The sequence below is a fragment of the Dermacentor andersoni genome, chromosome 10 (genome assembly GCF_023375885.2).
Source record: "Dermacentor andersoni chromosome 10, qqDerAnde1_hic_scaffold, whole genome shotgun sequence".
In the NCBI taxonomy this organism is placed as follows: domain Eukaryota; kingdom Metazoa; phylum Arthropoda; class Arachnida; order Ixodida; family Ixodidae; genus Dermacentor; species Dermacentor andersoni.
The window spans coordinates 43,000,408-43,028,144 of record NC_092823.1 but is presented as its reverse complement, the minus strand read 5'-3'; the positions used below and the strand labels follow the sequence as shown (position 1 = coordinate 43,028,144).

Sequence of the window (27,737 nt, the reverse complement as noted above, 5' to 3'; positions counted from 1 at the left end):
CATACTTTCATTTCCACCATCTGCAGTTTCTTTGACATCGGCATAATTTTGGGCTCTCGTAACACTTAGATCAGAGTCCGCGTCACCTTTAGTGAACAGATTTGTAGCAACATGACATGGTACTCTTGAGTAATCGCATATATTAAGTTTCTATTTAATGTTTTCCTTTTGTGTTTCATTCCTTGTGAACTTTACATGACAGCGTCTTTACAGCAACACTTAAGTGAGCCAGAGATTTTGTCACAGTTTTTGTCAACCTATTTTTTATGCCTCTGTTTGTGTTTGAATAGCACTTATTGCTGTTGTTGGATCTGCGCAGCTGTCTACGTCCTGTGATGATCAGGGCCACTCTAGACATTTTGATACCTTACTGTTTGTCTTTGTTTATTTGTCTCATTGTTCATGCATTTGTGTTTTGTATCTGTATCCTTTTGTTTTCTGCGCAGTGTGTGAGAAAAATCTTGCAACACTTGCAACTTAGCAAATCCCAATTAACAAGTGATTATCACATATTTTCCGAGAGCGAAGTGTTGCCTACCCGTCGTGGTGGCACAGTGGTTATGGCCCTCTGCTGTTAAGAACAAATTTTAGTTCATTTTATTTGAAGCATGCTGCCACTAGCACTACATTGCAAGAAGCAAAAACAAAAACTCAATTATAAACATGTTATTTTCACTGCACTGTTGCAAAAAATTTAGCTCTTGCCATCTGAGTATCACACACTGTCAGTCTAGAAGAAAAATAAAGTAACAAGGCAGCTCGCATTATATTTCTGAATATATACTGTGGATGCCTGCCTTTCTTTGGTCTGCCCCGTTTTAAGGAGGTGGTGCTGAAAAACATACTGTACCCGCTGGTCCAACTGGCCTCATCGCTTCAGCACTGCTTTCCGCGCGGGGTGGTCAGCCGCCAGGTCCTGACACGGAAGATCGCTGACACGCTGTACCTCGTAGGTCTGCGCATCGGCTTCCAGATGTCCCGACGGCACCTGTCGGTGCTTCTGCGACGCTTCTTCGCGTCCTTCAACCGTGCCTTTCCACCAGCGGGCGGCCTTTCGGCGGTGCAGCACCTGACGCAGGTCCCCGCACCTGGGGACAAAGGTAAAACAAATTTCACTACAGTGTTGTTCCTTTTGTTTGCCTCAATGCAGAAGGTTCGTACAATTTATTAGACCTGCCATGTTGGTTGTTGTGGCATCCTGCTGCTAAGAACGAAGTCATGGGTTCAATCCCCAGCCAGTAGCGGTGGAATGCAAAAAACGTGTGCGTACTGTGCTTTGGATGACCGTCAATCCTGTAATGCCAAACATAGCTCCATATCATAAAAAAAAATTTGCCTAAACTTGTTCATCTTTATTTCTGGCCATGAAGCGCGCACTTGTAAAGAAAAAAAAATACTTTTCAATGTTTTCTTGAGTTGCAGCCAAATTAGTATAGTAATTATTTAAACAGTAATCGGTTCGTTGAACCATCCACCACTAAATACTTGAGAAGGCAGCGGATCAGAACGCTACTATTGCAGGGTTAAAGAAACCTAGGTGGTCGAAATTAGCCAAGAATTCCCCACTATGGCATCTCTCTAAGCCTACTATGCAGCTTCATGACGTTAAATAAAGCAGCTTAATCTTTTTCATTTATTGTCATCAGCCTACTCTATGTTCACTGCAGAACAATGGCACTAACATTGACTAGAGTGTTTACTCTCCCTCTTTTTTTTTTTTTATGTTCAAGGGCAGTGCAAGCACATTCTTGTTATGTGTGGTCCTCCACTAGATACAAATGTGGGGTTAGGTGTCGTCGTGCACTGTTTTCTTTAGTTTGACAGCGGTGGCTTAAATCCAGTCGTCTTCGCTTCATTTCCTTGCGAAAGCTGCGCTCCTGTTAACAGTAACGCTTAGCACACTTTGGATTTGTAATTTGTCATCTTAACTTGACCTTTATTAATCCAGAGTTTTCTACTGCATCATCCCTGTTGTATGGCTCGCAGATGCAAAATCCTATCAGTTTAGAGTTCTGTATCTTGCTGCATGTGTGTGTGTGCGTGCACATGCGCGTGTGATGGCTTATTTTTATCTTGCTGACCATCCTACGCCAAGTACATGACAGTGCACTTTGGCAAGTTGGTCGCGTAGGGGCGTCTGCCGCAATCCGTGGGTGATCTGCCTCCTCCTCGCCGCAGAAGAGCAGCTGCTATGCCGATCGATAGAGGATTATCTTCCCATCAAGCGGGAAGCCGGTGGCCAGGAATTGAGGATCGGCACGCCAGTCAAGTTGTCCTCTGTGCTCCGGTGCCGAGGTTCGCCGCCCTACCCCCACACTCCCCCCTATGAGGAGAGAGAAGGTGCTTGACCACACATATGGCTTTTCTCGCTTTGCTAAAACTCACATCGCGCCCGGGTGGGGGCGCGGCCACTCCCCCACCCTCTGCAGCCTCAAACTGCCGACTTGTTGCACCAGCGGAGTGCAGAGTGCAGTGCCGTAGAGCCAGGACGGGGAGTCAGTCAAGCGGAACTTGCACCTTTGCAACCGCATCTTCGTGTGAGGGCTAGTGGACAGTCCTGTGATTCGTGTTCTCTTTATTTGTTTTTTTTTGTCTTCTCATCATTTGGTTGTGATGTTTCAAGTGATAACCTTGTTTGAGTGGAATACCGAGCGACACGACTGTGCAACGCAACTGGGATTGCCACCGCTTCAGTATTTTGTTTGCCAGTGAGACCAGACTTAATCAGTGGCTGCAGGTGATGCAATGTGGAGGCAGAGCATACACTTAGTCGTATGCTTTGGCGCTTCTTGTCAGCAAACATCAGAGGGCTTTCAGGTTTCATCTCTGATTTGCCTGTTAGTGCAATAACTACTCATGACAGTTGTACCACGGCCTTTCTTGCCAGTTTTTACAACGACGTGGTGTCGGGGATCAAGCATCCACACGTCGCAGCTCAGACAACCCCGTCTTGCATTACCAAGCACGTGGAGTCTTGCCATATGAGCGCTTCCTGGGGCACCAAATTAGAAAAGTTTTTGTGACCTTTCAATCATGCATTCAATCCAAAAATGTAGTATCAATGTTTATTCTGACTCATGTGCACAAGATATGCAGTGGCAATGAGCACCTAAAACACCCTGAGCTGCACCTATGAAGGAGAAGATACGCTCCACTGCAACACACGGAGGAGAAGCGATGACGTAGGGGAAGCGTAGGGGAAGCCAGTGTCCCATTGTCTAGCAACTCGAGGCACTTTCAGGCAACTCAGTGGCAATTCCTGGATTACCAGAACCAAGCAATGGGCACCTAGCGATGACATCACATGACTGCTAATTCATCGATTGTTGCCGTCACATGGTCATGTCGCCTGAAGTATCGCTCAAACGGGGTTTAAGCTCTAGCTTCCATTGCTTGATGGCACACCTGAATAGCATACTGCAACACGAAGAACAAAGTGGTGTTGCAGAAAGAAGCACTTGTCCTTGTCACCTTCGTGTTCTAAACCTGTTGCCTTTGTAGCTGTGCTTGAAAAAACTTCAACATGGGAAGTTTTGTCTCTGCCTCTCACTTTCTTGTGTCTTTGTCTGTGTGCCGCATAGCATACTGTCACGTTTGAGTTTGTGCCACTGTGGACAAAAGGACATTGGGAGGTGAAGAGGAGGTTGAAGTGTCTTGACGATTGGTAGATGGTGTTACCCTGGCTACTTTATATACTATATATTTACAATATATACATTCACAAGGCTGTAGCTCAGTAGCCAGGGTAACACCATCTACTGATCGTCAACACACTTGAACCTCCTCTTCACCTCCCAACGTCTTTTTGTCCACAGTGGCACAAACTCGTACATGATATTACTTTGCACAGTTGACTTCGATATCATCGAATCACACTTCCAGCTGATCTCTTCATTAAAATGAAAATCTTGTGGAAGTGAGGCTTCTAATTTTCAGCAGTAAAAATTACTTCTGTTTATGATGACTGCTTATGATTCCTTGCCATGAGCCATTGGTAGTGTCTGTCTGACTGTCTGTCTGTTTGTGACCTCATGTATGCTGTATTCTGTAAGTGTAACTTGACCTTCGCTTGTTTTATTTATCCTTGAGTGTGTGTGTGAATGTGTTATCTGTCTTTGTATTCATGCCACCTTGCTTACCAACTTCTGCGCTGCCTCATACTACGCTTGTGTTAGCATACTCTGGTCACTGTATTGACTTGTTATCTTCACTGACTGAACTTGCATTTGTTCAGCCAGCCCGTTTTCTTTTGTACGAAAGAAGTTAATAACACAAAACTGGGTTTTCTGTGCCTATCTGTCCGTCCATTCTTTCCATTACGCCATCGTTCTCAAGTCATCCTCACTTTATTGTCAGACCACCTCCTCAATCTCTGCTTTGTCATCACAATAACAGGAAAACAAAAATTTGCCCACCACGTCCTCTGGGATTCGAACTCACGTCGCAATGGCAACCTAAAATTGCGAGCTGGATGTGCTAACCTACTGGTGCAGCTAAGTTACTTAGTAATTTGAGCAGGGCCTTGCATGACATGCAGACGCTGTAAGGGGTGACTACAGTGCACTTATTTTGAAGGCTACGAGAGGTAAACGCTGGATCAGGCGAGGACGCCATTGTTTTTGAGAAGATGGCAATGTCCGTTGCGATATAGCTTCTGCTGCTGTCTCAGTAAATGAGTTACAATTCAGAGGAATCACTGAACTCTTCCCTTTTTTTTTATTTCTGCTTTTAATAACTGCTAACTTGTGCAGCATGTTGCCATGTGCCACGAGAGTTGTCATGCCACTTCGTAAAGCACCTTCCATCATGTGTACAAACAGGGTGTGCGTTTCTCTATGCAGCAGAATGTTGAGACATTTCACTTCCAGCAAAAGCTTGTTAATTCGACCCTTGTAAATCCAGAAAGTCGGATACTTCGGACTCGTCTTCTGGTCCTGCTAGGCGTACGCGTCACTTAATGGCATCAAATTTCCGTTCAGCCATGTTTGGCCTCACACTGGTTAAAATTTGGCCAACTCTCGGAAGCGCAGCGAGCTGAGGGTGCCGTAAATGTACAACACAAAAGCAGCACTAGTGTCCTACCAAAACGAAGCAGTGGAGTCCGCGTCATCGTAGTCATTAGTGGAAACCATACGGCAACAACAAGAACGCTTTGTGTTGATGTGCGTCTTTATAGCCTTTATTCTTTCATTTACCACTGCACATGACACCGCACTATCTCCGTGGCTTTAGAACTGCCTAGTCGCTAGTCACCATTCATCATGGTAGGGTCGACAGCAATCGCAGTTTCGTCTGCAGCGGTTGCAGCAAGCAGTAGTTCTGTTTTGACTTCATCTGCATTGGCTGCATGCCTTCAGAAATGCATGGTCACCGCCCATGATAGCATCAGTGACAACCACGGTTTTGTTCACAGCCGTGTCAGCAGGCAGTAGTTTCATTTTGACTCAGTGCAACGCATGGAAAATGTTGCAAATGCAGTGGAAGCTGTCAAGAATGAAGAACGATTCTACCGTGGCTCGCACGTTGCCACCAAACCTGCCGGCTACATTATGATAGGTGGACACTATTGTGACCTGCTCACCAGTGAATAAATTATCGAGATGTATGTGCAGTATTGAAAAGTACGTGTGGGATAAAGATGCAGGTCTAGCAGTGCGAAAGCACTATGAAGGAAGCGGGAGGCATTTTCCATTGCGAGCGCTTTTTAGTCATGCAATGACGAGAATTGCAACATACACACTGCTTTTCTGCTAAATAGAAACAGGATTTGTTGATTCATTCAATAAGTAAATGCATGCTGATTTAGTAAACATTTCTTTATTGCTTTTTTTATACCCTCGATAATTCGACATTCGGTTAATTTGGACATTCTCAGACAGTATTCCACTGCAGAAATTGGGGTCATGGGTTCGATTCCTTATTGAAGCAGCGTTCCAGTAGGATGAGGAACTGGTATGCTTGTGTGCCGAGGTTTGAGTGCTCAATAAAAAACTGGTGGAGCCAGAAGTAGTCTGACGCCCTCCAGTATGGTGTTTCTTGTAGCTACTGTGTTACATTCAGTGTTAAACTTAACCAGTGACTGAGCTTTACTGTATGTGTGTCTGTGTTCATCATCTGTTCTTTGTCCTGTTCAGTCTTCTGGATCTAAGTGCATGTGTGTGTTTAATGTGTAACTTGCGAAAGTTGTGGATGGTCTCTACAATGAGCTAGCTAATTTTAAAACATCACCTTGACTCTTTTTAACAATACATTTGGCATGAGAATACAGACACTGTGTAACAGCAGACTTGTGTGTTGTTTGTGTTTTTGTTTTGAATGCATTGATTAGTTTGCATCACCAGTCTCACACTCTTACAGACGCATTGCTTTTAAGCTGCAGTGTGTCATGCTTAAGCTTGCTAATGTAGTTACAGGTCTGGGCCTAGTGCACAGCTTGAGAAATTGTACTGCTGAAACTTCGAGTTGGAAGTAGAAGTCAAAAGTTCTTAGAACACCAAGAAACTAGTTTCTCTCAAAAAACCAGCGGTGTGCAACAGGTCGGCAGGCGTGCTACTGAATGCCTGAACTGAACTAACAACGTAACTATTCAGCAGTATAATAGTTACCCTGGCGTTATGTATTGAAACACCTTGGCCCCCATAGAAGGATTGCCACTTCATTTTTTCACAGCACTTTGGGTAATGTTACACTTGATGCTTTTCTCATTTAGAGTTGGCTATTGCACAAAAAAATGTGCTTGTGTTGTTGTCAAGGGCATAATCCACGAGTTTTAAATGTACGAAATGAGGAGAGAGAGTGGCCACTTCTGTCGAGAAGTGGTGCTGCCGTACACTTTCTATTGTCGAAGTGAAGTGTAGAGGAACATTCTAGAATAGAAGTGTTGAGGAACATAGTAGAATACAGGAGTAGAACTTTCAAAGGTTGTAAGAACTCCCTTATACAGCTTTGCTTTCTTTGATGTATGGGTTTATTGGATCTGCATAACCTGTAAAAGCTTCATGCGCTGCCTGCTTTTGCAACAAAAAAAGATAAGGCATGTCACATTGATTGGCATGATGATTGGATGAGGCATGTCACATGATAAGGATGTCACATTGAGGCATTGCAATGTGTTGAATAATTTGGCACGATGCTCATATCACATTGACTTAATACATGGAAGAAGTGATAACATGGAACTTGTTGCATACCTGAACTCATTCTCCACAATACTGGTGAGCGACCACACGTTCTGCACAGCTTCCACCACTGTTTGCAAGCAAAACATAGCACATCACATGCCATAAGCAAAAAAAAAACAGTGTTGACAAACAATAGAGAATTTGATTCAGTATCACCTGTGTACATTGCAATTTTAATACTATATGAAGAAGTTATTTGGTAGAAGACACCTTATATCAAAAACCAGTTCACTACAAAATACGTGGAGTGATAGTTTTCTTGCCCACAATACCTGCATAGTTCTTGCAGCCCTGCCTGAAAACCGTAGAACAGTATTATGCTGAAGTGCTATTTGCATTACTTTTCTATTTCTGTGCTTAAATTTGCTAGTACGCAATAGTAGCGCTGTCAGGCACGTGCTTTCGTTGTCTAGTTTTGGCTCCATTGTTTCAGGAAGTTATGAGTTGTGCATTAGTATAGCACCACAAGCACACTAGTTAAGCGCCATTGTTGGCTTGATGAATCAGCTCTTTTACCACATGGTTTGTGTAAATAGAGGAAAGCTTCTTGCAACTTCTCGCAGACAGTATTTGCACACTAGTGTGTCAATGCAACATGTGCCAGCATTATTCATTGCTCATGCAATTCATGTAACTACAGTGGTTGTGGTGGTTCTTTACCGTCACAGATGCTCGTTGGCTATGATACTGTACTGTTGGAACATAAAGTCGCGGGGTCAATAACTTCTGGCTTCAGCAGCCACGCTCTTATGGGGGCATATTTAAAAAATGCTTGCTCACTGAGGTGTATGCACATGTCACAGAACCCCATGTGATTGATTGAAGTTATTAACCTAAAGCCTCCACTGCGTGTGTTTGCATCTCTCGTAGCTGAGGTCTCGCATTGGCAAAGTAAAGAATTAAAATTTAATTGTGGGGCTTTATGTGCCAAAACTACGATTTGATTATGAGGCACACCATAGTGGGGGACTCCAGAATTTGAACCACCAGGGGCTCTTTAACGTGCACGTAAATCTAAGTACACAGGTGTTTTCACACTTCACAATGCGGCCGCCATGGCCGGGTTCGAACCCGTGACCTTGTGCTTAGCAATCCAACACCATAGCCACTAAGCAATCATAGCAAGTGCATTGGCAAATTGATGCCAATTAGTCAGTAACTTGATCAACCAATCAATCAATCAATCAATCATTTATCAATAAATCAATCCACCCATGAACCAATGAATAAGTCAATGAAGTGCAATGCTGCTTAAGCACTGTAAAGCTTCTTCTTGCAATTATGTCAGCTGCGCTACATTTTTTCGTGAACTCACTGTTCTTGTGTTTTTACTCATTCTGTGTATTCATTCCATCTGTGAACCGTGCACTGTGGACAGGAAAATACAAACTGTTTAAATGCAAGAAGGGGCTGTCATTGTTATAGTCATGACACTTGTGCACTTTCAACGGCTCCTTGAAGCCACGACTTCTGAAATTTGCCAATGTCTACCTTTAATGCAGCCAATGAACTTTGCAAATTTTGACAGCCAGTGATTTCATCGGTCATTGAACTAAATATACGAGACAGGTATTGCATTGTTCGTTGTCTACCACCTACAGTCTGGACACTGTTTGACGGGAATCAATGCGCATGGTAGAAAAGAGGGAGCACTTCGTGATGCAAGGACTGCGGTGAATCAAAAGCAATGCATGCGCATTGCCGCATGTGGAAGTTCGAACAGGCTTTCTTGCGTTTTTGCATCGTACCTGTTTGCAGGGGATGATCGCAACATACCCGAACGTGCCCACGAAGAAGTCAAGCAGGTGTTCACTGCGGAGCTGGCTTTCATGACCTACATTCCACTATGCAAGCTCGCTGGCGGGTAAGGCACTGCCGCTACAGCTTGACACTTCACCATTAAAGGGACACTGGAAGAGTTTACGAATTAATCGTAGAGTGGCGTCACTGTTAAAGGATGTCGTCTCATGAATCTCGTGCCACAAAAGATTTCGGAATCCTTCAGGTATTAGTGGAGTTGTCGCAACAATATGTAGCTTTCCCTCTCTCTTCGTCTCTGCTAGTGTGCTGGAAGCTATGCAGAGGAGAAGCCAAGAGGGTTCTCCCTCTCCCCCACTTTGTGCACAGTGTGGGGGCGAGGAGGAGAGCATTCGGTCACCCTACAGCAAAATATGGCAAAGGGACTCATCGCGGCAGCTCGTGGCAGCCGCAGTAGGCCATGCTTAGCAGCGCACTGCTGATACCTCAGAGGCTGCGTCTGCTGCACGCAGCAGCAGACGCAGCTAGCAGCGTGAAGATGAAATGATTTTTCTGTGTTTTCAAGGTCACAGACATATATATGTTTCATTTATTTAACTAAGAGTTAGTAAATATGTGTTACTGAATATGTTGTCATCTTTATTATCATACCTAGAAAAACATTTCTCTCTTTATTCAATGTGGCTAACCAGGCTTTGCATTGCTTGCTTGACACGATGATAATTTCTGGATATTATTGGTGCAAGGGCCAGATATGGGCAAGAAAGCACCAAGAAAACGCTTGCTTCACAAGCAAGTTGGGTTGGTCCACAACAATCTAAACTTCGATGCCGAACAGTGCGCCAAACATTGTCAACTGTAGAAGGTTCACAGAAAGATTCAAAGCTGTCAGTTTCAAAGGAAACTTTCGAATGTTGTTTTCACCTGGCAGTGAATGTATTCTCCAGTAATCGTCACTTTTGCCTTCAAATTTGTCAGCACATGATTTCTTGTCCGACAAGCTTAGGGATGTTGGAATATTCAAAACATTTTCCCCATAATTTGGTCATGTAGGTAGTGCTGCTGGGATCATTGACGTCATTGTTTTTATACGTTTAGTAGTCTGTGTCCTCAGGAGGTGACAAATACAACGCTAAGGCCTCCTCTGCAATGAACTGTCTTACTATTTGAAATTAGTGATCTCTGCCAAAGGCCCATAGGGAAATATGTTCCAACATGAGGAACCATCTTCAGGCCTGATTGATATTGCAAGCTAAAAAAAAAGTAGGTCGTAAAATGACTATGTTTACGTTAAAAAGGGCCTCATAGCTTGCACTGAATTCCTTCCATTTCTGGCAGAACATGCCTGTGGTATTCACGACATTTGGTCCTCGTTCCATTTGACAAGCCCTAACCACGCATAAGAAAAAAAGTGTCTGCTAAGTCCACAAAAGCTGCAGCAACTGCTAACTAGCTGCAATATAATCAACCATTTTTTGAAACTTATATTACAAAAGGGCAATACTAGATTTCCCTGTAATACAGTAGACTTTAGTTAATTCGACTGACGTATAGCTCTCAGAATACCATAAAACTTACAAGTCATTCAAACCGCGTGCACTGTGCAAGACTTCATATTGTTACGGGGTTAAAACAGTCAGACGTATATTTACAAGATATTTGCAATAATTGTTGCAGCTGACAACATGGTAGACAGCACGCGAAGTTCAGAGCATCGTCTTCTTCCGACCAGGATTAAAACATCTTCGTCAATGTGTCACATGACCCCCGGCGGCTGAAGCACCGGCTCGGTGCTGGTTAGGAGGTGGGCGAATGATGCAACTTAAGACGCGCGATGTGGACCATGTCGGAGTGTTGCTGAGCCACGGTTGGCTCAAGGGGGGCGATTTCGTACGCGATGTCAGTTACTTGACGCAAGATTTTTCAGATCGAAGTCATGTGCAACTTTCATGTTTCTCTCTCTCTTTCTCTCTCTCTCTCTCTTCGATTTTCAGTATCTACATGGAGCAGACACTCACCAACCACGAGCTTATTCTGGAGCTGTGCGCCTCACACGACTCGGCTCTTGCCATGAGCGAATCGGGAACTGATGCCACAAGTGGCCCACGAAAGTTTAGGAAGGGCCACTACCGAATGCCTTCAGCAGGTAAGACACAGGACACCTATATTGCGACTGGATTTGCAGCATGAAACAGCCTGCCATCTCTGCTACTTTCATAGCAGCTATTATAACGATAGCCTAAGCAATTAACTTCTCTCTTCATTGCAGCAGCAGCGCATAAAACAGGCACGAACGAGAAGAGACGGCTGCCTTTCAACTGATAGTTCGATTGTTTTCCATCTATATATCGTTTTGTCCTGTTGTGATTTGTATATATTTGTCACATGTCTACATGAAGCCCTCAGTTGAAAGACAGTGCTTGTGTCCTCTCTTCTTGTCCGTGTCCATTCTTTGTGCTGTTACATGAATGTCATCCAAAATGCCCAGTTATCTATTCTTGCGTGACTTCAACTTCCTGTTCATCATTGCATTTAGATCACATGTTAGTTTAGTGTTGTGCAACAACAAGAAACCTTTTTACTCTACTCATCTCTCACATTTGCAACCACCTTCACTTTCCTGTTGCCAGTGTTTGTGAAGCTAACCTGTTGAAAGCTGCTGTACGAAATTGAGTCAGATAGCTTAATGACAAATAACTGTTTATTGTATGCACTAAGTGTACTGCAATGGGGTTGCTGGCAGGGCGTGTTGGCATGACAACATAATACTGTAAGCAGTGCAAACACAGGACAAAGACTACAAATGGACAATGCTAGCGCCAACTTCCATCTGATGTCCCACCAGTTTGGTGCTTTATTCTTTGTCGCTGTGCAGTAAGCATTACCTGGAAGTCAGTGCCGCCATTATCCATTCGTAGTTTGTCCCCTGTTTTCACTGTTTATTGTACTACTTTGAAATTGGAATGTATGTTTTAATTGCTGTTACTGTTCTTCATTGCACAATTTTAGTGCGCCTGTGCATTCCTTTTTTTCTTTGCCGCTTCCCTAGATAAACTAAAATGAAAATAAAATGTGTAGAGTGTTTTTACAACTTCACACGTAGGTCAAGACGAAGCCATTGTGAGCGGAGAGTTTGGCAAAAACGTGGCCATGGTCGGAAACCGAATCGACGTGCAGCTCGGCGAGGAGAGCCACCTGGTGACAGCCGGCGAGTTGCCGGATGCTGCGCCCAAATATGACATAAACCTGCTGATGAGGTGGGTGAGCTGGCGGCCATGGCCATCAGCTACTTCCAGAACAAATGAAGCAAAGAGATTTACAGGAAGTACAGGAAGATGAAAATGAAGTGTGATCATCATTAGGCAAACAAAGTTACAGGAGTAGGAAGACTGGCATAACTAGGCCAGACACTAACAAGTGCATGTCTATCCTAGCACGAAATGAAGACAGGGACAACCAGGATAGACATGGGACAAGCGCTTGTTAGCGCCTGTCCATGTGATCATCTTTGCCTTCCCCTTGCACTATTCAGCCTTACTCATTATGGTATACCAACCAACCTTCTCCAAGGCTTTGGTCAGTCTCCTTGTTCCAGCTTGAGTATTTTGGGGGGACCTTGATCGAGCTCTTTCTTGCATTCCAAGTTTTCTTACATTCAAAGTCAGTCTGTTTGGCTCCAAGCGGGTTTTGTGGATTATGGATTGCCACTGCGAAATGGCAAATGCGGCAAACATAAAGAGGGGACATCTTAATAAAAAGTGCAGTGGTGTGTGTGTCCTGTTTTGCGAGTTTCTTGCTCTCTTTCGAAGTGTGTGTGCTTTGCCAGGGTGCAGACTGTAGTGAGAGTCATGCACTTGCATTATTTTGTTTCATTTTGCTTGCTGTAAGGTCATGCACTTGTGCAAATAGCATATTAATATTTGAGACTGTGTTAAATACAAGTAGAATATACTGCTAAAAGCAGACCAAACCAAATGTAGATTACCATATTCTTGTAATAGTTTTTTAACAATGAATCTCCTCTTTCACCCTAATATTAAACACTGTTCTCAAGCTAGTATGTATTCCTAAATTTGGCATATTACTGCCATTACACTGTACCTTATAAACCATGATTTATGAAAAGAAGTGAAGGCAATAAGCAGCTTGTTCGCATGCTGAAGATGCGTCAGAATTTATGCGGTCATGAATAAAGGATCAGAATAAATTTTAAACATGGCAGTCTTATGAGCCAGTGTCACGAATTTCAGCAAACCAAGGACAGACAGGGACAACTTGCACATGTAAGACAAACATTTATACGTGAAAAATCAAACAAAAGAAAGCAACTAAAAAAAAACTGTACAGTGCGAGTTGATTCCACACATTCCCCAATGTGCTCAGACATGATGTATTGGCAAGTTCAAAATATTTACGTTGAGTCCACCGGCATTGCCACATCACCTCGTCATCACTGCTTCCGGCGAAAAGTCATCGGGCCCGCCAATGTTTCGTGGATTTGATGTCGCTGTCTCTGCCATCCGGTCCGCGCTTGAACTGGCCAGAAGGTCAGGACAGTGGGGTGACCTAGGCACCTGAATCGCCCAGCCGACTCTGCCAGCCTGCAGTTCACAGCCTTGGGGAGTCTCGGTAAATGGCGCCGTCAGCCTGTAGCTGAGGTCTCCGTTAGGGGGCGCACTCAGCTCACGGGTTGCAGCCGCGGCAGCTGAAGTACAGCCTACCCGTAATTGCCGCCATCTCCACGAGCCACCCGTGCCCTCTGGCCTCCAGCTCCTTCTCCTGCTCGTTGTCTCTCTTCTGCTCTCTTCTACTATGTGTCCTTTGCATCACATGCATTTTTCCGCTTCTTATTCGTTCATATATTCATTTCTCACATCTTCTTTCTCTTTATCTCATCCTCTAACTTGCTTTCTTGCTCTATTTTTTTTCTTATTCTTTTTTTTGTCTTGTCCCTGTTTAGTTATTAATTCCTGACAGCCAGTTAATATCTGTGCACATCCCTTTAACACATTGTCTGCAGTGATGGCAGAGTGAAAAACAGACTTATTTCTCTTGTTGTTGTGGTCATGACAGATGGTGCCGCTAGTATGTTAGATAATGCTCTAACAGAGCATATTTGTCTCCAGCAGCGTTATCTCTGCACACACAGTGCAAACACCAGCAGAGTGACGCAAGATAGGACTGTTGCCCTCACCAGTTGTGTGCATTCTGCCACACTTATAGTGCTATCAAAAATCACTTGTCAGGACACCCATATTTCGTGGAAACATGCAAGGCAGTTCCTTGACAAACTGAAGCATAGAGTGGCTGCTTGTGCAACTTGTAGGGCATAATCTTTAATCTTTCTGTGGGGTCGCCCGATTTTCAGGAGAGAGGTGTTTTGCCTCCTCCGGAAGTTTCTTTAGGACACCGATCTATTCAGCAAGTGATGACGTCTAGCAACTATAACGCTAAATGTCAGCCAATCGCCTGATGTGTAGCAGGTATCCTCATTGGGCATGAGGCAGATTTGGTGGAGTGCTAGCGTTGTACCTGTGATCCATATGAACACATTGATCTGTATTAGCAGCATTGTCTAAACACTGCTCACAATGCATTTAACTCTGCAATATGCTTGCACCCGCATTTCAATAGGAGCAGGTGGTCAAAATTAAGCTGGGAGTCCCTTACTAAGACGTGCCTCACAATCAAATTGTAGTTTTGGCACGTAAGACCCCAGAATTCATTCATCCATTCAAGAGGAGACGCTTGGGTGAAGCAATTGCCAGCATGCCTTTGCAAGGCTACATCTGCGCGCAAATGCTGCAAGTAGCATCCTCCTCCTCCTCCTCCTCCTCCTCCTTGCATCTCAGCAGACTTACTGGGGAGCTCTCCCTTGACTTTGGCCAATCACCCCTTTGATAGTTCCTGCTAAACTTTTTGTTGCGACAGTGTTCTCTGTATTTCCTGACTGTGCAGAAAGATGACCAATGGCCAACGCCACCTGAAGGGCAGCTGGTTGGCCTACTGGGAGCACGAGATTGGCGTCAGTCTCATCAAGGATAGCCACTTCGACTTCAAGCAGATTCGGCTGCAGACATTCACTGGTCACACGGGCAGTGTGCGGTCTCTCGAGGTGCTCGAGAACGAGAACTCTTTCCTGTCGGGTAGTCGGGACCGCACGGTGAAGCTGTGGTCGCTGCGCAGCTGTGGCGATGGCTCGACGGTCGTGGCGCCCCAGTGGACGTACCCGCATCACCGCAAGTCGATCTCCTCCATAGCCTTCTTGCCGTCCCTCAGACTGGTGGGATCAAGCGACCATGGCGTGCATGTAAGTTTGGGTGGTCCCCAGGCTGATTGATTCGTATCAAAAGGTATAGTTATTCGTATAGGTATACGAATAGGTATAGTATGTATAGTAGGAGTAGGTATAGGTATAGGTAAGGTAGTCGTGTAGGGCTGTGTTTTAGTGTTCAGAATCAGAGAATGCGCTTGCGGTAGCACCAGTGAAATGCTACTAGCACTGCTGTAGTTTTTAGTACTGCCAAATTCAACTGTTTACAAAGTTTTGTTGCTCGTTAAAACTTGTGTTGTCAATGAAATTAGTGGTTGCATATAGTTTGTTAGTGAAAAAGGTAATTGAATTGCAGTGAATGTTAACGCATACAATAAATACGTAGGTAGGGTTCGAAAGGGCCAAAATGGAGATGGAAGCGGTACACCTTTGGCTACTCCTTTTCAGTTGCAGGGAAAATATAAATTTGCTTTTAAATATGAATAAATTGAAATAAATCAGAACACTTGAGGAACAAAAGTTAAAACATACAAGAGTGTAATTTGAATGCAAATTCAGCCTTATCCTTTGACCATATGTGGGTAAAAAAAGGATAAAAGAGTGTATTTACAATTTATATGAGAGGCTGTCAAAAGGGTATGGCTAACCAGCAGCTCGTGCAGTGTTTGCTTCTCAACCTTGTACTCTGTGCACTGTAAGGTACTGCTACATTGTCATTGTGTTCATGCACAAATGCCTCTTAACAATTTATACCTTTTATAATTCTTTAATATGAAAATTCATAAAATAAATGTCTGAACATTCATCAGATAATGTAAGCTAGGGGAACAAAGTAAAAATAATTCTCAATTCTGTACGAGCACTCGTGGGCTTTCCCAATACCCTGCCTTATGGCAATGATGGAAAAATTTAGATGCATCATTTGCAGTCGGTGTTAGTTGCCACAAGTCTGTGAAACAAATGCTTTTAAGTGCGATGCAGGCCTCATGTGTACATCATGGGCTGACTTCAAGATCTGTGTGCAATGAAGAAGAAGGGTCACAGTTTAACGCAGCTGCCATTTCAGGAAAGGGATAATTGGTGAATGGTCACCATAGAAAGCTTCAGCACTATTGAAAAGAATCGAGAACACAGCATCAGGCAATCGCTGATTGATAAGAGTGCACAGATCTCGGGGTTTCTCTCGGCTGTCGTCTTGGAGCTGCAAGACAAATGACGCAACTTCTTGCATTTCCTGCAGATCTGGGATCCATTTATGGGCTCGTGCCTGAAGCAGTTCGACACCAGCAAGACACAACCAGTCACAGTGTTGCTTGCAATGCCATCTCCGAGCACAACATTCCTTGCTGCCACGTCAAACTCGACGGTCCGGTAAGAAAATTTGGGGGAAATGCTGATAAGAACACCTTTGAATGTAGTTAGTTGAAAGAGTGACTTGCAATCACTCTGCTGTGTTGTAAGGGGGTTCCTCAGTCCCAGGAGTAACGTTGGCATAGTGGCCTGGAGCTTGACCAGGCAGATCAGCAAGGAGGACCTGGGCAAGGACGAGGCAACATAGAACGAAAAACAAGACATTTAATTACATTGTTATGTAAAGAGCAATCAGCTTAACATGCTTATGAATGAAAGGTGAAGGTGATGGCTGTTCTCTGGCTAGGAGCATCGCAGTTTATCGCTTCCCTAGAATGCTCTAGCCCCAGAGAGGGCGGGAATCGTTGCACATGTGGCCATCCTGTCATGACTCGTCAGGACGTAGCCACTACACTGCTGCCTTTTTCTTGTAAAACCTCGCTCGCTTTCCTACATGCAGAGAAAAGAGAAAAGGTTTCACATTGGGGCACAAACACACACTGGGACACCGCTGCGTGCAGGCACGTTCGTTCATGTTTCACGCTTGTTGGAAACGTGGGGATATTGGCGCTTTTATACGTCCAAAATGTCTTCGTTGTCCACTCGATTGCTTAAAGCACTTGGCATTGTCTGTAGCCACATCACACGAATGTTCATCACGGAGGCAAGCGGTAGCAACTGCAATAGCATTTAGAATCTCAAAGCTAGGTCTACTGTTTCTGTCCATCCTTTCCATTACGCTGTAGTCATGAGACCACCCCTCGTCCACAGCTTCACCCTTGCCCTACAGGGAAGAATTAATAACAGAATTTTGCCACTGCGCATCAAACTGTTGTTCCTGTGGCTATGTGCAGTCCAGAGTCAGGCTCAATAACCACTGTGCCATCACTCAGCTTTGAAACTTGCCAACTTATGCTAGGTTTCGTGTCCCATGCTTACACTTGAAGTGGCAATGTGTGTGAATGTTGAGTCAAACATCCCTATGACAAAGTGAATGGGAGCGAGAGCATGATGACTGAAAGTTGAGCAAGTCGCTAGGGGTTTATGGTAGAGAAAGGCAGGCACGCAAACATTGACACAGGTAGAATTAAAAGGAAAAAAAGTTGGCTATCCTGAAAGGTCATACAGTGGCCGAAAAAAAAAGGAAAACACAAAACTTACCTGCGCACGCACACGAAAAGGAAGCACCAATCCGCCAATCACAGAAACTTGCAGGCACTCATGAAAAATAACTGTTTACTGATAATTGGTGACATCACGTTTGCACGCACCCAGAGTATCCTTTGTTATAAAGGTTGCATCCCTTGGGGCACAAAGTAAAACATAATAAGCATACTGAAACAAATCAAACCTCATTCTGACCAATGTTTACTTTAAAATTCATAACAGGCACCGCTTACAGAAGTTCTAGTACCTGTATTGTCTTATGCTCTGCAATTTTTGCAGCTTTGCGCTTCAAAGCAAAAGCGCGGAAACATTCTTAGCCTGTTATTCAAGTACTGACTAGACTTGCATGTTGCCAACACAAAGTTACAACAAGGAATTCGCTTAGGCGCTTTGATGTCACTTCATTCTAAAACACTATAATGTAGCCGGGACTGCATAAATTATTTCAGTTAACAAGCAACCTTGTAAAATTCATAATTATAGTGGCGCTTGCAGTACATGCATAAGATAGAAAGCTGGCCAGGTCATGTTGTCACCCTCATGATACTGGTCATTTTGTAGCAAAGGCTTTCCTTGTAATGTCATTCGATCGCATTTGAGAGGCCAGAGCGGGCGCTACAGTAGCGAATGAAAACCACGTTGTGCAAAACGGGGAAGTTGTCCTGGAGAAAACGGCTGTGTCTGATGCAGGAGCTTGCTGCTTTCACAATCTACCGCTTTAGGGCCAGAAAAATCACTGAAGCCTGCTGTTAATTTTTTCTCTTTCAATGACATTGTTATTGCAGGTTCCTGGATGCCCGTGCCATGCGCTACACCCACGAACTGCGGGTCTCGATAGGCTCTGCTGGCGTCATTCGGTCCCTGGCAGTCAGCCCCAGCGGGAACTGGCTGGCGGTGGGCCACAGCTCTGGTGTGTTGTCGGTCCTGGACGTCAGAACCGGTTTCATGCTTGGCTCGTGGGTGGCCCATGATGGCGAGATCCTGCAGGTGAAGACTGCAGCTTGAAACTGTTGTTGCCTGGGACACGCTGCCAGTTCGCGTGTTTAACGTAATAGTTCTGCGGAAACCCGCAAGGTTGAGAGAAGTAATAAAGGGTAATTCAGACAACTACCCATTCGTAGCAATTGCTACAGAGGAAACTCGTATGGGTTCCACGAAAGAAAAGCCTCGCAGTTGAAGAAGAATTCGTCCTGGTCCGGGACTTGAACCCGGTACCACCACCTTTCCGGGGCAGCCGCTCTGCCATCTGAGCTAACCAGGCGGCTAGCAGATGGCAGGGTGAATACCCCTGCCATCTGATTTTCCATCTGGTGTCTGATTTTCCCTTCATTACTTCGTGTGTTTAAGCGTGGATTTCAACAGGAGTTTATGAAATTCAGGGCCAGCAGGGGTACAGAAAATAAATAGGAGTTTGCGAATATAAAAATTTTCGAATACGAATCGAATACGAATACTTAGGTTCAAATATCGAATCGAATATCGAATAATGATATGCAAATGCATTTATTAGCAAGTTGGGTTGATTTTTCATGTTCTAACATTGCAATTGCGCTGTCAGTGTTAAAGAACTAGGCTAGTGAGCGGTTATACTAAGACATTTTGTGTTTGACTCATGTTAACTTGGAAAATTTAGTCGTTCCAACTAGCTGTCCCCCCCCCCCCCCCCCCCCCCCCGTGCACTCTTGGTGACCCCAAATTCGTGCCACTTACTACTGAGAAGCTGGCTTTCCCGCAAAGTTTAGACGTTTAGTGGCTAATAGTGTTTTACAGGCGAAATTTCGCCAGTAGCACGAAATCGTAACAAACTTCAGCACAAAATCGCCCCAATACTCAGATTAGATAGAAACAAACGCTAAGAACGTGTTTGCTCCCGCATAGCCAGCAATATATTCGATTTGATTCGAATATTTTTGAGTATCTATTTTTCAAAACAATTACGAATATTAACAATATAGTATTGGATAATATTCGAACTTTTCAAATATTCGCTCACCCCTAAAAATATCACAGCATACGTGCACAGAAGTTTAATAAGATGAAGAAAAATTGGACTTATTGGTAACGATTTGTTGCTAGCAACTCTGCATAATGCATTGACACAAAAAAAAATAACCACAGGACAAGTGCTGAGATGTGTAGTGAAGATGAACCCTTTGAGGGTCACTGCCTTAAAGGTAAGGCGGCAACGTAGCATCTGAAAAAATGCATGGCACATCATAGAAGTAGAGAATTAAATACAATGTTTCATAATACAGGCCCTAGCTGTGCCTAGCCTTTTTACAACAAAACGAGTTGCGTGAATTTTATTACAATTGTAAAAAAATTAGTTAAGCTAGTTTGTCTGTATTCAACAATTGTGCATTCCTTCGGAATGTTAAACCCCACAATTTCATTTTAGTTTGCCTTTACAGGAAAACAATATGCACAAACACTGTTTGAAAGAATCTTGGCTGAAACTTTTGTTCACCGTAGTCAAGCTATGGCAATAAAAAAATGTCAGAAGGGTCTGTTTAATTTTATTTGCTTTTTGTTGCTCTTCCAGACAAAAGCCTTCAATGATGCGTATTTCATTTCATCATCGCTGGACCACTCCATTTCCGTCTGGAACGCTATAGATACAAAGTTGCACTACAACCTCAAGGGTACGTCACAGTTTCTTTCATACAGAATATGTCAGATCTTCTTAGAAGCAGTTTTGTGTGTTGACCTTACGATGGTGGCATTCAGGCTTTGGTGTTAATGGAAAATGAAAATAGAAAATGTTTTCAATTTTAATCTAAAGCAAATGTTGCCATCTGTTAAGCTGTTGCGTTAAGGGGACACTGATGAGGAACACTACGTAACTGTAGATTGTTATAATATCATTATTTCAGAGCTCCATTCTCACTCATTTGGTATAAAAAGTTTCATTGCTACTGTAGACATTAAGAGACAAAAAGACCAGCTTGTGATGGAGCACAAACGGGTAAAGCCGATATTATGGTTGAGAGTTTGAGCAGGAAATGGAATTGGGCAGGCCATGTAATGCATAGGGCAGATAAGCAGTGGTCTATGTTTGATTTACAGACTGGGCACCAAGGGAAAGGAAGCACAGTCGAGTATAGGAGAGAACTACGTAGTGTGATGAAATTGAGAAATTTGCAGGCACAAGGCTGCGACAGCTGGCTCAATAGCTGGAGTGATCGGCAGAGATCGTCGGTAAATAAGTCAACTAGTCTGATGATGATGGTGATGACTATCTGAGCAAATGAGGGCCAGAACTTCTCTTTCTTTAAGTTTCACGCCGAAACCTTAGAGCTGAAACATCAATGTGACGTCACATACTTCATAGTAGATTTCTCATGTTTGGGCTGTTTTGAGGCAGGAACGTTCTTCAAGTTTACTAGGTTGAGACTTTTCTTCCTTTAGAATGCAACATAGTCCTTCGTCATCGATGATTAGTTATGTAGACCCAAGTAGACGTCATCAAAATTCATCGTGTCATGTAAACCTGGTGTACACACTTCAGTGCGTTTTTGCCACTCATCGTTTGTTTTTTGTGTCTTTTCTTGTTTGCCAAGAGCGTTTTCACAATAAGAGTGGCCGCTTTGCTGTTTCAGAAACATTATATGCTGATACAGCTTAACTTAATGTATGTTATGTTGTAATTACTTAGTTGCAAAAGAGCCAGTGCAGTTCCGAACCCATTCTAGAGCGTCGCAATTAGTGTACTGGAAAGTAAACTTGTTGGTCAGTGTGTCACTGAGATGAGGTACTCTAGCCTGCTTATTTACATGCTTAGTGTAGAGCCACAGGGCCCACTAAAATATGCACAGAAGTCCTTTTAAGGCTGCCTTGAAACACCTTTTTGTGATACCCGAGCGAAATAACATTGAAAATAGTGCAATTCCTTTTCAGGGAACACGAAACCCGAAGACATTTTTGAAAAGCACCTAATGTGAGCAAAGATGTAATGAGCGCAATGTTTTCTTTCCTCGTTCCCCCTTAACTCATCACTTGCTGTCAGATGGGACGGTACCGGTAGCAATGCCCTGCTTATCTGTGCTTGCGGTAACCCTTATAGTTTAGCGTCTGACAAAGGTGCCTGAGAGCGACAACGGTAACAAAGAAGTGGTAACTGTAAGGGAATGGAGTGTGTTAACAACACCACCTCTTCTTTTCCTGGAAAGTCCGGAGTGTTGTCCATGCATGTGCAAGCTTTTGTTTGTAATTCATGGTCATGAATAATTGCCCAGTACTTAACATGCATGGGCCGTCACACCTACTGACGTCATCAATGACGTCAATGTCATCACTGAGGTCACGTGGGGTGGACAAGAAGCTGGGGTCTCAAAAGCTGCAGTAGAGATTGAGCAGTCACTTATGTGAGGTTGTGGGCTCCATGCTGGCATGCAGTGGCAAAATATTTGGCACTCATGTTAGTGCAGACGTTATCTACATATCAAGAATGTTTTCTTGCTGTGTTCAGTAGGTGTTTCAGCGGCATATTGAAGTAAAAGCAAACTCGACTTTGAGCGTCTGTTCTCACTGATGGGCGCTTCATTATCTGTTCCTTTATTTTAGGAGCAACAGAGCCGGTAACTTGCCTAGGCCTGCACAACGCCGGCGTTGTGTCTGGGACCACTGCGAACAAGATAAACGTGCACACAACTATTGATGAAAAGGTGACGAAGACTGTTGTTTCTATATGCAGTGAAGTGTCAGTTAATTCAGCGTTGCCTGAAAAATTTCTCAGTCGAAAAAACAACTGCAAGAACTTTATGCTAATAGCAATCTCATGTTTGAATTTTGCAATAATGAACTTTCACTCCAGCGAAGTTTCTTGGGGTCTCTAGGTGCTAGTTCAAAATACGTTTTACCAGTGCTGTACAAGGAGTACTATACAAAATGATCTCTACAAATCTATTGACTGTCAAATCTTGGATTACAAGCTTCAATAATGATCGGAGCGGCAAATGTGGATACAGTACAATCTCGATATAACGAACTTCAAGGGGCCGCGGCAAATTGTTCATTATTCTGAAAGGTTGTTATAGTGAAAGCCCAAAAGTTAACCATTTCGCCCATCAATGCATCAGTTTATCAGTTGTTACTGTACGAGCTATTCATGAAAACGTCGCCATTGGCTCTCGGCCCATGCTGTTGCTATGTTTCATAGGTTCTGCTGCCACGAACTGCTGATGCACCGTATATAGAGTGGCACACGCAAAAGAGATGCTGACGCCGGGAAAACCACCGACAAAGAAGCTCCATGTCACCTATAAAGTGTAATCTTTCTTTTTGCTTGTCTGTTTTTCGCATTCCTTGCCCTGTACGCCAAAACTATCTCGCTCAAAGCGGACATCTGAAGTATTCCAAATTGCAAGCACATGAGTAAACGACACATCCAGAAAGTGGGACTGTGTGGCATCGCCGCAAGCACGGAGGTTACATTTCTCCACATGCGTGTAGCTGGTACAACTGCAGACAGAAGCACGAAAGGAAGAAGAGATATGCACAGAAAAAAGGGCGAAAGAAGGAAGGGACGCGCCTCCATTGCTAGGCGACACTTGTACAAGCGGAGCATGCGCTCATAAAACCTGATGAGTCATCACCTCTACACTATCTAAAAAAAAAAAAAAAAAGGTCCCCTCCCTGCATGGAGAAAGCGAAGGAGAGGTCCTGGCTAGCCTGGATCAGTTGAAGAGAGTGTGGCGGAAGTCAAGTGGTTTTTTTCGCAAAGGAGCACTGGGACTGGTGTGCCAAACGTCAACGTTGCCGTAGCAACCGCGCTCCTGAAGCTGTCGCTGCTGCTCTCGTCCTCTGAAAAGTGAGATAAGATTTTTTAGCCCATGACTTTCTCACAGAAAATTCTGTTCATGAGACAAGCCAACTTTGGAGTGTGGTGTGTAAGCTTCAAAGTTGTGTTTTGGGCCTGTGAGTATGGGTGTTGGCCAGCAACAGACACACTCAAGTAATCACAGTGCGGGTTTTCATCATTTTCTTCAACGTGCCACGGAAAAACACAGGAGTGCGTCTGCTTCACTAAAGCTATTACAGAAGTTTCATAGGCTTTGTTCTGACGTGCGTCAGCAGCGCACACTTACGGCGGCTCGAAACAATGCAAGCTCAAAGCTCGCACCTATCTGCTCCGGCGAGCTGATTGAAGGCGCAAAGAAAGATGGCACACCAACATGGCTGCACTTCTGGCTTCAAGAATGCGAAGCCAGGGCTTCTCCTATTTTGTTTCTTTTCTACATGCCTCCTGGCATTTTCTTCCTCTGGCACTGTCACGGGTTCTCCGAACCCATGCGCTACGGCATTCGCTTTTTGCGCCTTGTCATCTGCTAGCCTACTGTTCTGGCTTCTGTAAAGGACGTACGGAAATCTAGAAATCCCTGAATATCTGAATATTGGTTCGTAGTACTGAGGCATTGCTAACATAACACGGAAACTGAATAATGATCGTTATTCTGAGAAGTTTGGTATTGTAAATTTCATAGTACTTAAATATTTTTACATTGAAACTATAAGCAGTCAGCAGGGGATTTCTGAAAAGTTTAATCTGAAAAGTTTGTTAATGTGGTGTCCGCACTAACAAGGTGTCACTGTAGTAATTGTCAGCCTTTGTACAGTGAAGAGCTATTAATGACACGCAAGATATGCATCCCCAAACTTATGGTGGAATGTGCTAGAATTTGCTAGAGAGTTATGTGGAGTGGTGCAAACGGTATTTTATGGCAGAGCTTGGGAATGAACACCCAAATAACTGCTGCTATTAATGCTAAGCATGCATTAACTCCTCAATGACCAACACAGCTAATAAAAAATGGTGCCGGAATGGCCCTAAATTTTTAGGGCTCCAAGCTCTAAACTGTGCCTCACCTTTGTGGGCGATCCCAAATTTGACAAGCGTAAACCCACACTTTCATCTTCCCCACTGGGAACTACATAACTGTCCTACATTCTCAGTTCACCAAAAAACCAGCTAATCGTGGGTAACACCCATAATCCCCGCTCTCTTTGAATGACTGCAGTGCTGGACTTCTGTCAGTAATCGTATTCTGAAGCTGTATGTAATACTCATCTTGCAATTTGCCTTGTCTTTCAGGCTGTCTTCACCAGTACCAAACTTCGGTCAGAAACATTCCGCGGTGTCATTGCCTCAATGGCCGTCTTGCCTCTAAACCGTCTCCTCTTGCTGGGAGCCGACAACGGCAGCATTTCCCTTCTGTGCTGATGGGAACGTGACACCAGCTTCATTTTAGTGCCCACCAGCTTTCTTGAGACTACCATTCCTTGCTCGTCCAGAAGTGATAGAAATCATCAAACAAACATGCGCCCTTCTTGCATTTTCTACAAGAGGAATGTTCTATCCTCACGAGACTTGTGCTCCTGTGGTGAAAGTGCACGTAACCTTCTGTAGTTTTTACAGTGCTTGTCCAGCCACTTAACAATGCATAGGCCAGCGGTGCCTTGGGTTGGCACCATGTTCCCGCACATTTTATGCCAGTTGTGAGAGCGTGAACAACTTTTGCCGGGTGCTGCTGCCAGTCAGTGCTCACTTCATTTGTCGCATGACATGCAATGAAAGAAAGTCGGTGAGGCCCTAACCATACCCCCACAAATCCAGACCAGCTATACCAGGAAAGTGGCGCCCTCTAAAGTGACACCCCGGTTTTGGCATCATTGGACAGGCACTGAAACATACAGCGGGCTTATGATGTGCGTTGCCACTGGCATGTTCTGTCATGATTATCTTGCCAGGCCAACGCTTGCGTGTGATTGGCTGTTGCCTGCTAGCCAGTTCTGCATGCACCAATCTTGTTGATATCGAGGACAATGGTTCTACTGTCTGTATTTTTTCTGTTATGTGATGACGTATTCGCATTTCCATTACGAGTGACGGATTCAGTCGGCATTTGCGATAATGCCTGCTAAATTGTCTGGTGAAACGTAACTGTGCAAAAACCTCCTGGCCCACATTTTGAGAATGCCGTTTTGAAAAGCATAGTAGTACCTTTGTGGTGACAACATGCGACATTGATCATTGCAATAGCTAAGATTGTAATGACACTTTGTAAATAACTGTGATCTTGTGAAAGGCTTACCATTGTTTCTCGACTGGTTGTTTTGTGCTTTGTGGTACTTATGGCAAGATTGAATACATACTTTTTAGCAAAGAGTTGTGATTACATATGATTCCTGCATTTTTCTAGCTTAGTTGAGCATTAGGCATATGGCTCCACATGTTTCAAGAGTTCGTAGTTAATACCATATGATAAATAGATAGTCACACCTTTTATTGTGAGAAAACTCATTCCATCAGAGGGCATTTTTATATTGTAGTGCTATCGTTATTCCAGATTATTTTGTCACTTTTTATGCATGAGCCCTTTTGTGGAGAGACCATGTGACTTGTGATATTGTTTTTAAATTTGTAAGTTATTGGCCCAGTTGTCAACTCTGTGCTAACCACTTAGTTTTGCGTATTTGCAGACGGAAGTAAATGCAATGGTTCTTACCAAAGATATGCGGTTCTCCCATTTCTGGTCTTATGGTGGTATTTATTTTTGTAATGTTCCTCCTTGTCTTTCAGTTTAGCCCCGTGATATCTAAAGGATGTGATCATTATCTTTATTTGATCTTACTGAAATAAAATGTACATATTTTGAAGGGAGATACAGAAGGTAACCACGTTTCATCTCCTGTCTCATTCTACTGTGACAGCATGTAGGAGCTCAAAACTGGGCTTGCTGTGTCCATCTGTCCTGTTTCACACCTGCCCACCTGTGAACGTTAAGGTTCATGAAAAAGACACGGACACAACACCAAAAAAGTGGGGGGGGGGTAGCATGTCTTTGTCTTTAAAGCTGTCCCTATGCACACATCTTTTGTGAGATACATACATGCTTCATTTAAAGATGATTTACATTTCCACATAAGCAGAAGCAAGTTTCGGACAGCAGATTGACAACACATTGCCTTGCAATCACAGTAACGTTTCCAGTGGCATCACTGTTTTGGATTTTGCCTCCTTCCTAAAATTGTATAAACTGTTTCGAAGAAGTACACCTTTGGCATCCTTCCACCATCAGAAGACTTCCAACGGAAGTCTGGTGTGATGTGATGAGAAAGTCTGACGAGTGAAACTTTTTCGCAAACAGAACTTATTTCTTGTAAATCTTGATGCAACATTCAACACATTTTATCATTTTTTGTGCCTTCTTTGTGCTGTTTGTAAAAATTCCAATTAGCTAAATTTAACATACCCTTAAAAGATCTGTAATATCATAGATTGAGCCAAAATTCTTAAACATGATGAAAAAGTTCAACTATTACGATACCCCCTAATGCGAAATTTGAGCGCATCTCTATATGCGTTTTCATTTCACAATATATTGGCTGGTGTGGACAATTTCTCTCGTGCGGCACGTTGCGAACGGAGCGAAGTGTGACAGGACTGCCTTGCTGATTGGGAGATCGTGACAGGCAGCACATGGGTGATGTGGGCGCGATTCACAGCAGCCGCTGCAGACAGACCTTTGCTCATGCAGCGATCGTTGGACGTGCTCTCCACATGCCATCGTAAAGTAGACGACAGCGCTGACGGTGCGCTCCTCTGGCGGCATCTCGTAGCGGCCGTCATGAGTCTTGTGCGGCACTATGCGCTGACGGTGCGCTCCTCTGGCGGCATCTCGTAGCGGCCGTCATGAGTCTTGTGCGGCACTATGCTTTTATTCTCGCACTGCGCTCCGCATTCACTTTCATGTTTCACTGTGCTTGTTCACTCTGTTACGCCTAGGGACAACGCCGACACTCGCCGCAGGAACAGGCACCTTAAAGGCCTCTCACCAAGCCACACAGCAAACTTTGCTTATACACTGGAACTTGTTACGGGTCCTCTAGAAAGCGTTCTGCCACAAAAATTTTTCAAATCTGCTCTTTAATAAAGCCAAGATAGAAATATTTTAGTGCCGTGAACAGATGATTTCAGGAGGCGAGCTCCACTGCCAAGCGAGTCACTC

The 27,737-nt window shown here is 43.9% G+C and overlaps 1 protein-coding gene across 4 annotated transcripts in view; it reads left to right on the top strand.

Moving 5' to 3' along the window:
• Positions 1 to 26,403, top strand: part of Wdr81 (WD repeat domain 81) — an 80,371-nt gene extending 53,968 nt beyond the window's left edge. For 3 of the 4 annotated variants that reach the window (XM_050194454.3, XM_055062208.2, XM_050194453.3), the window contains exons 23-33: positions 824 to 1,100; positions 2,179 to 2,340; positions 8,940 to 9,045; positions 10,934 to 11,085; positions 12,043 to 12,196; positions 14,898 to 15,249; positions 16,454 to 16,584; positions 18,516 to 18,717; positions 20,273 to 20,372; positions 22,294 to 22,394; positions 24,821 to 26,403. In XM_050194454.3, the coding sequence (XP_050050411.2) occupies positions 824 to 1,100; positions 2,179 to 2,340; positions 8,940 to 9,045; positions 10,934 to 11,085; positions 12,043 to 12,196; positions 14,898 to 15,249; positions 16,454 to 16,584; positions 18,516 to 18,717; positions 20,273 to 20,372; positions 22,294 to 22,394; positions 24,821 to 24,949 (1,866 nt within the window). In that variant the 3' untranslated portion in view covers positions 24,950 to 26,403. The remainder of the gene's footprint in view (positions 1 to 823; positions 1,101 to 2,178; positions 2,341 to 8,939; positions 9,046 to 10,933; positions 11,086 to 12,042; positions 12,197 to 14,897; positions 15,250 to 16,453; positions 16,585 to 18,515; positions 18,718 to 20,272; positions 20,373 to 22,293; positions 22,395 to 24,820) is intronic. The other variant, XM_050194455.3, reaches the window with a different exon arrangement.
• The last annotated feature ends 1,334 nt before the right edge of the window (positions 26,404 to 27,737 follow it).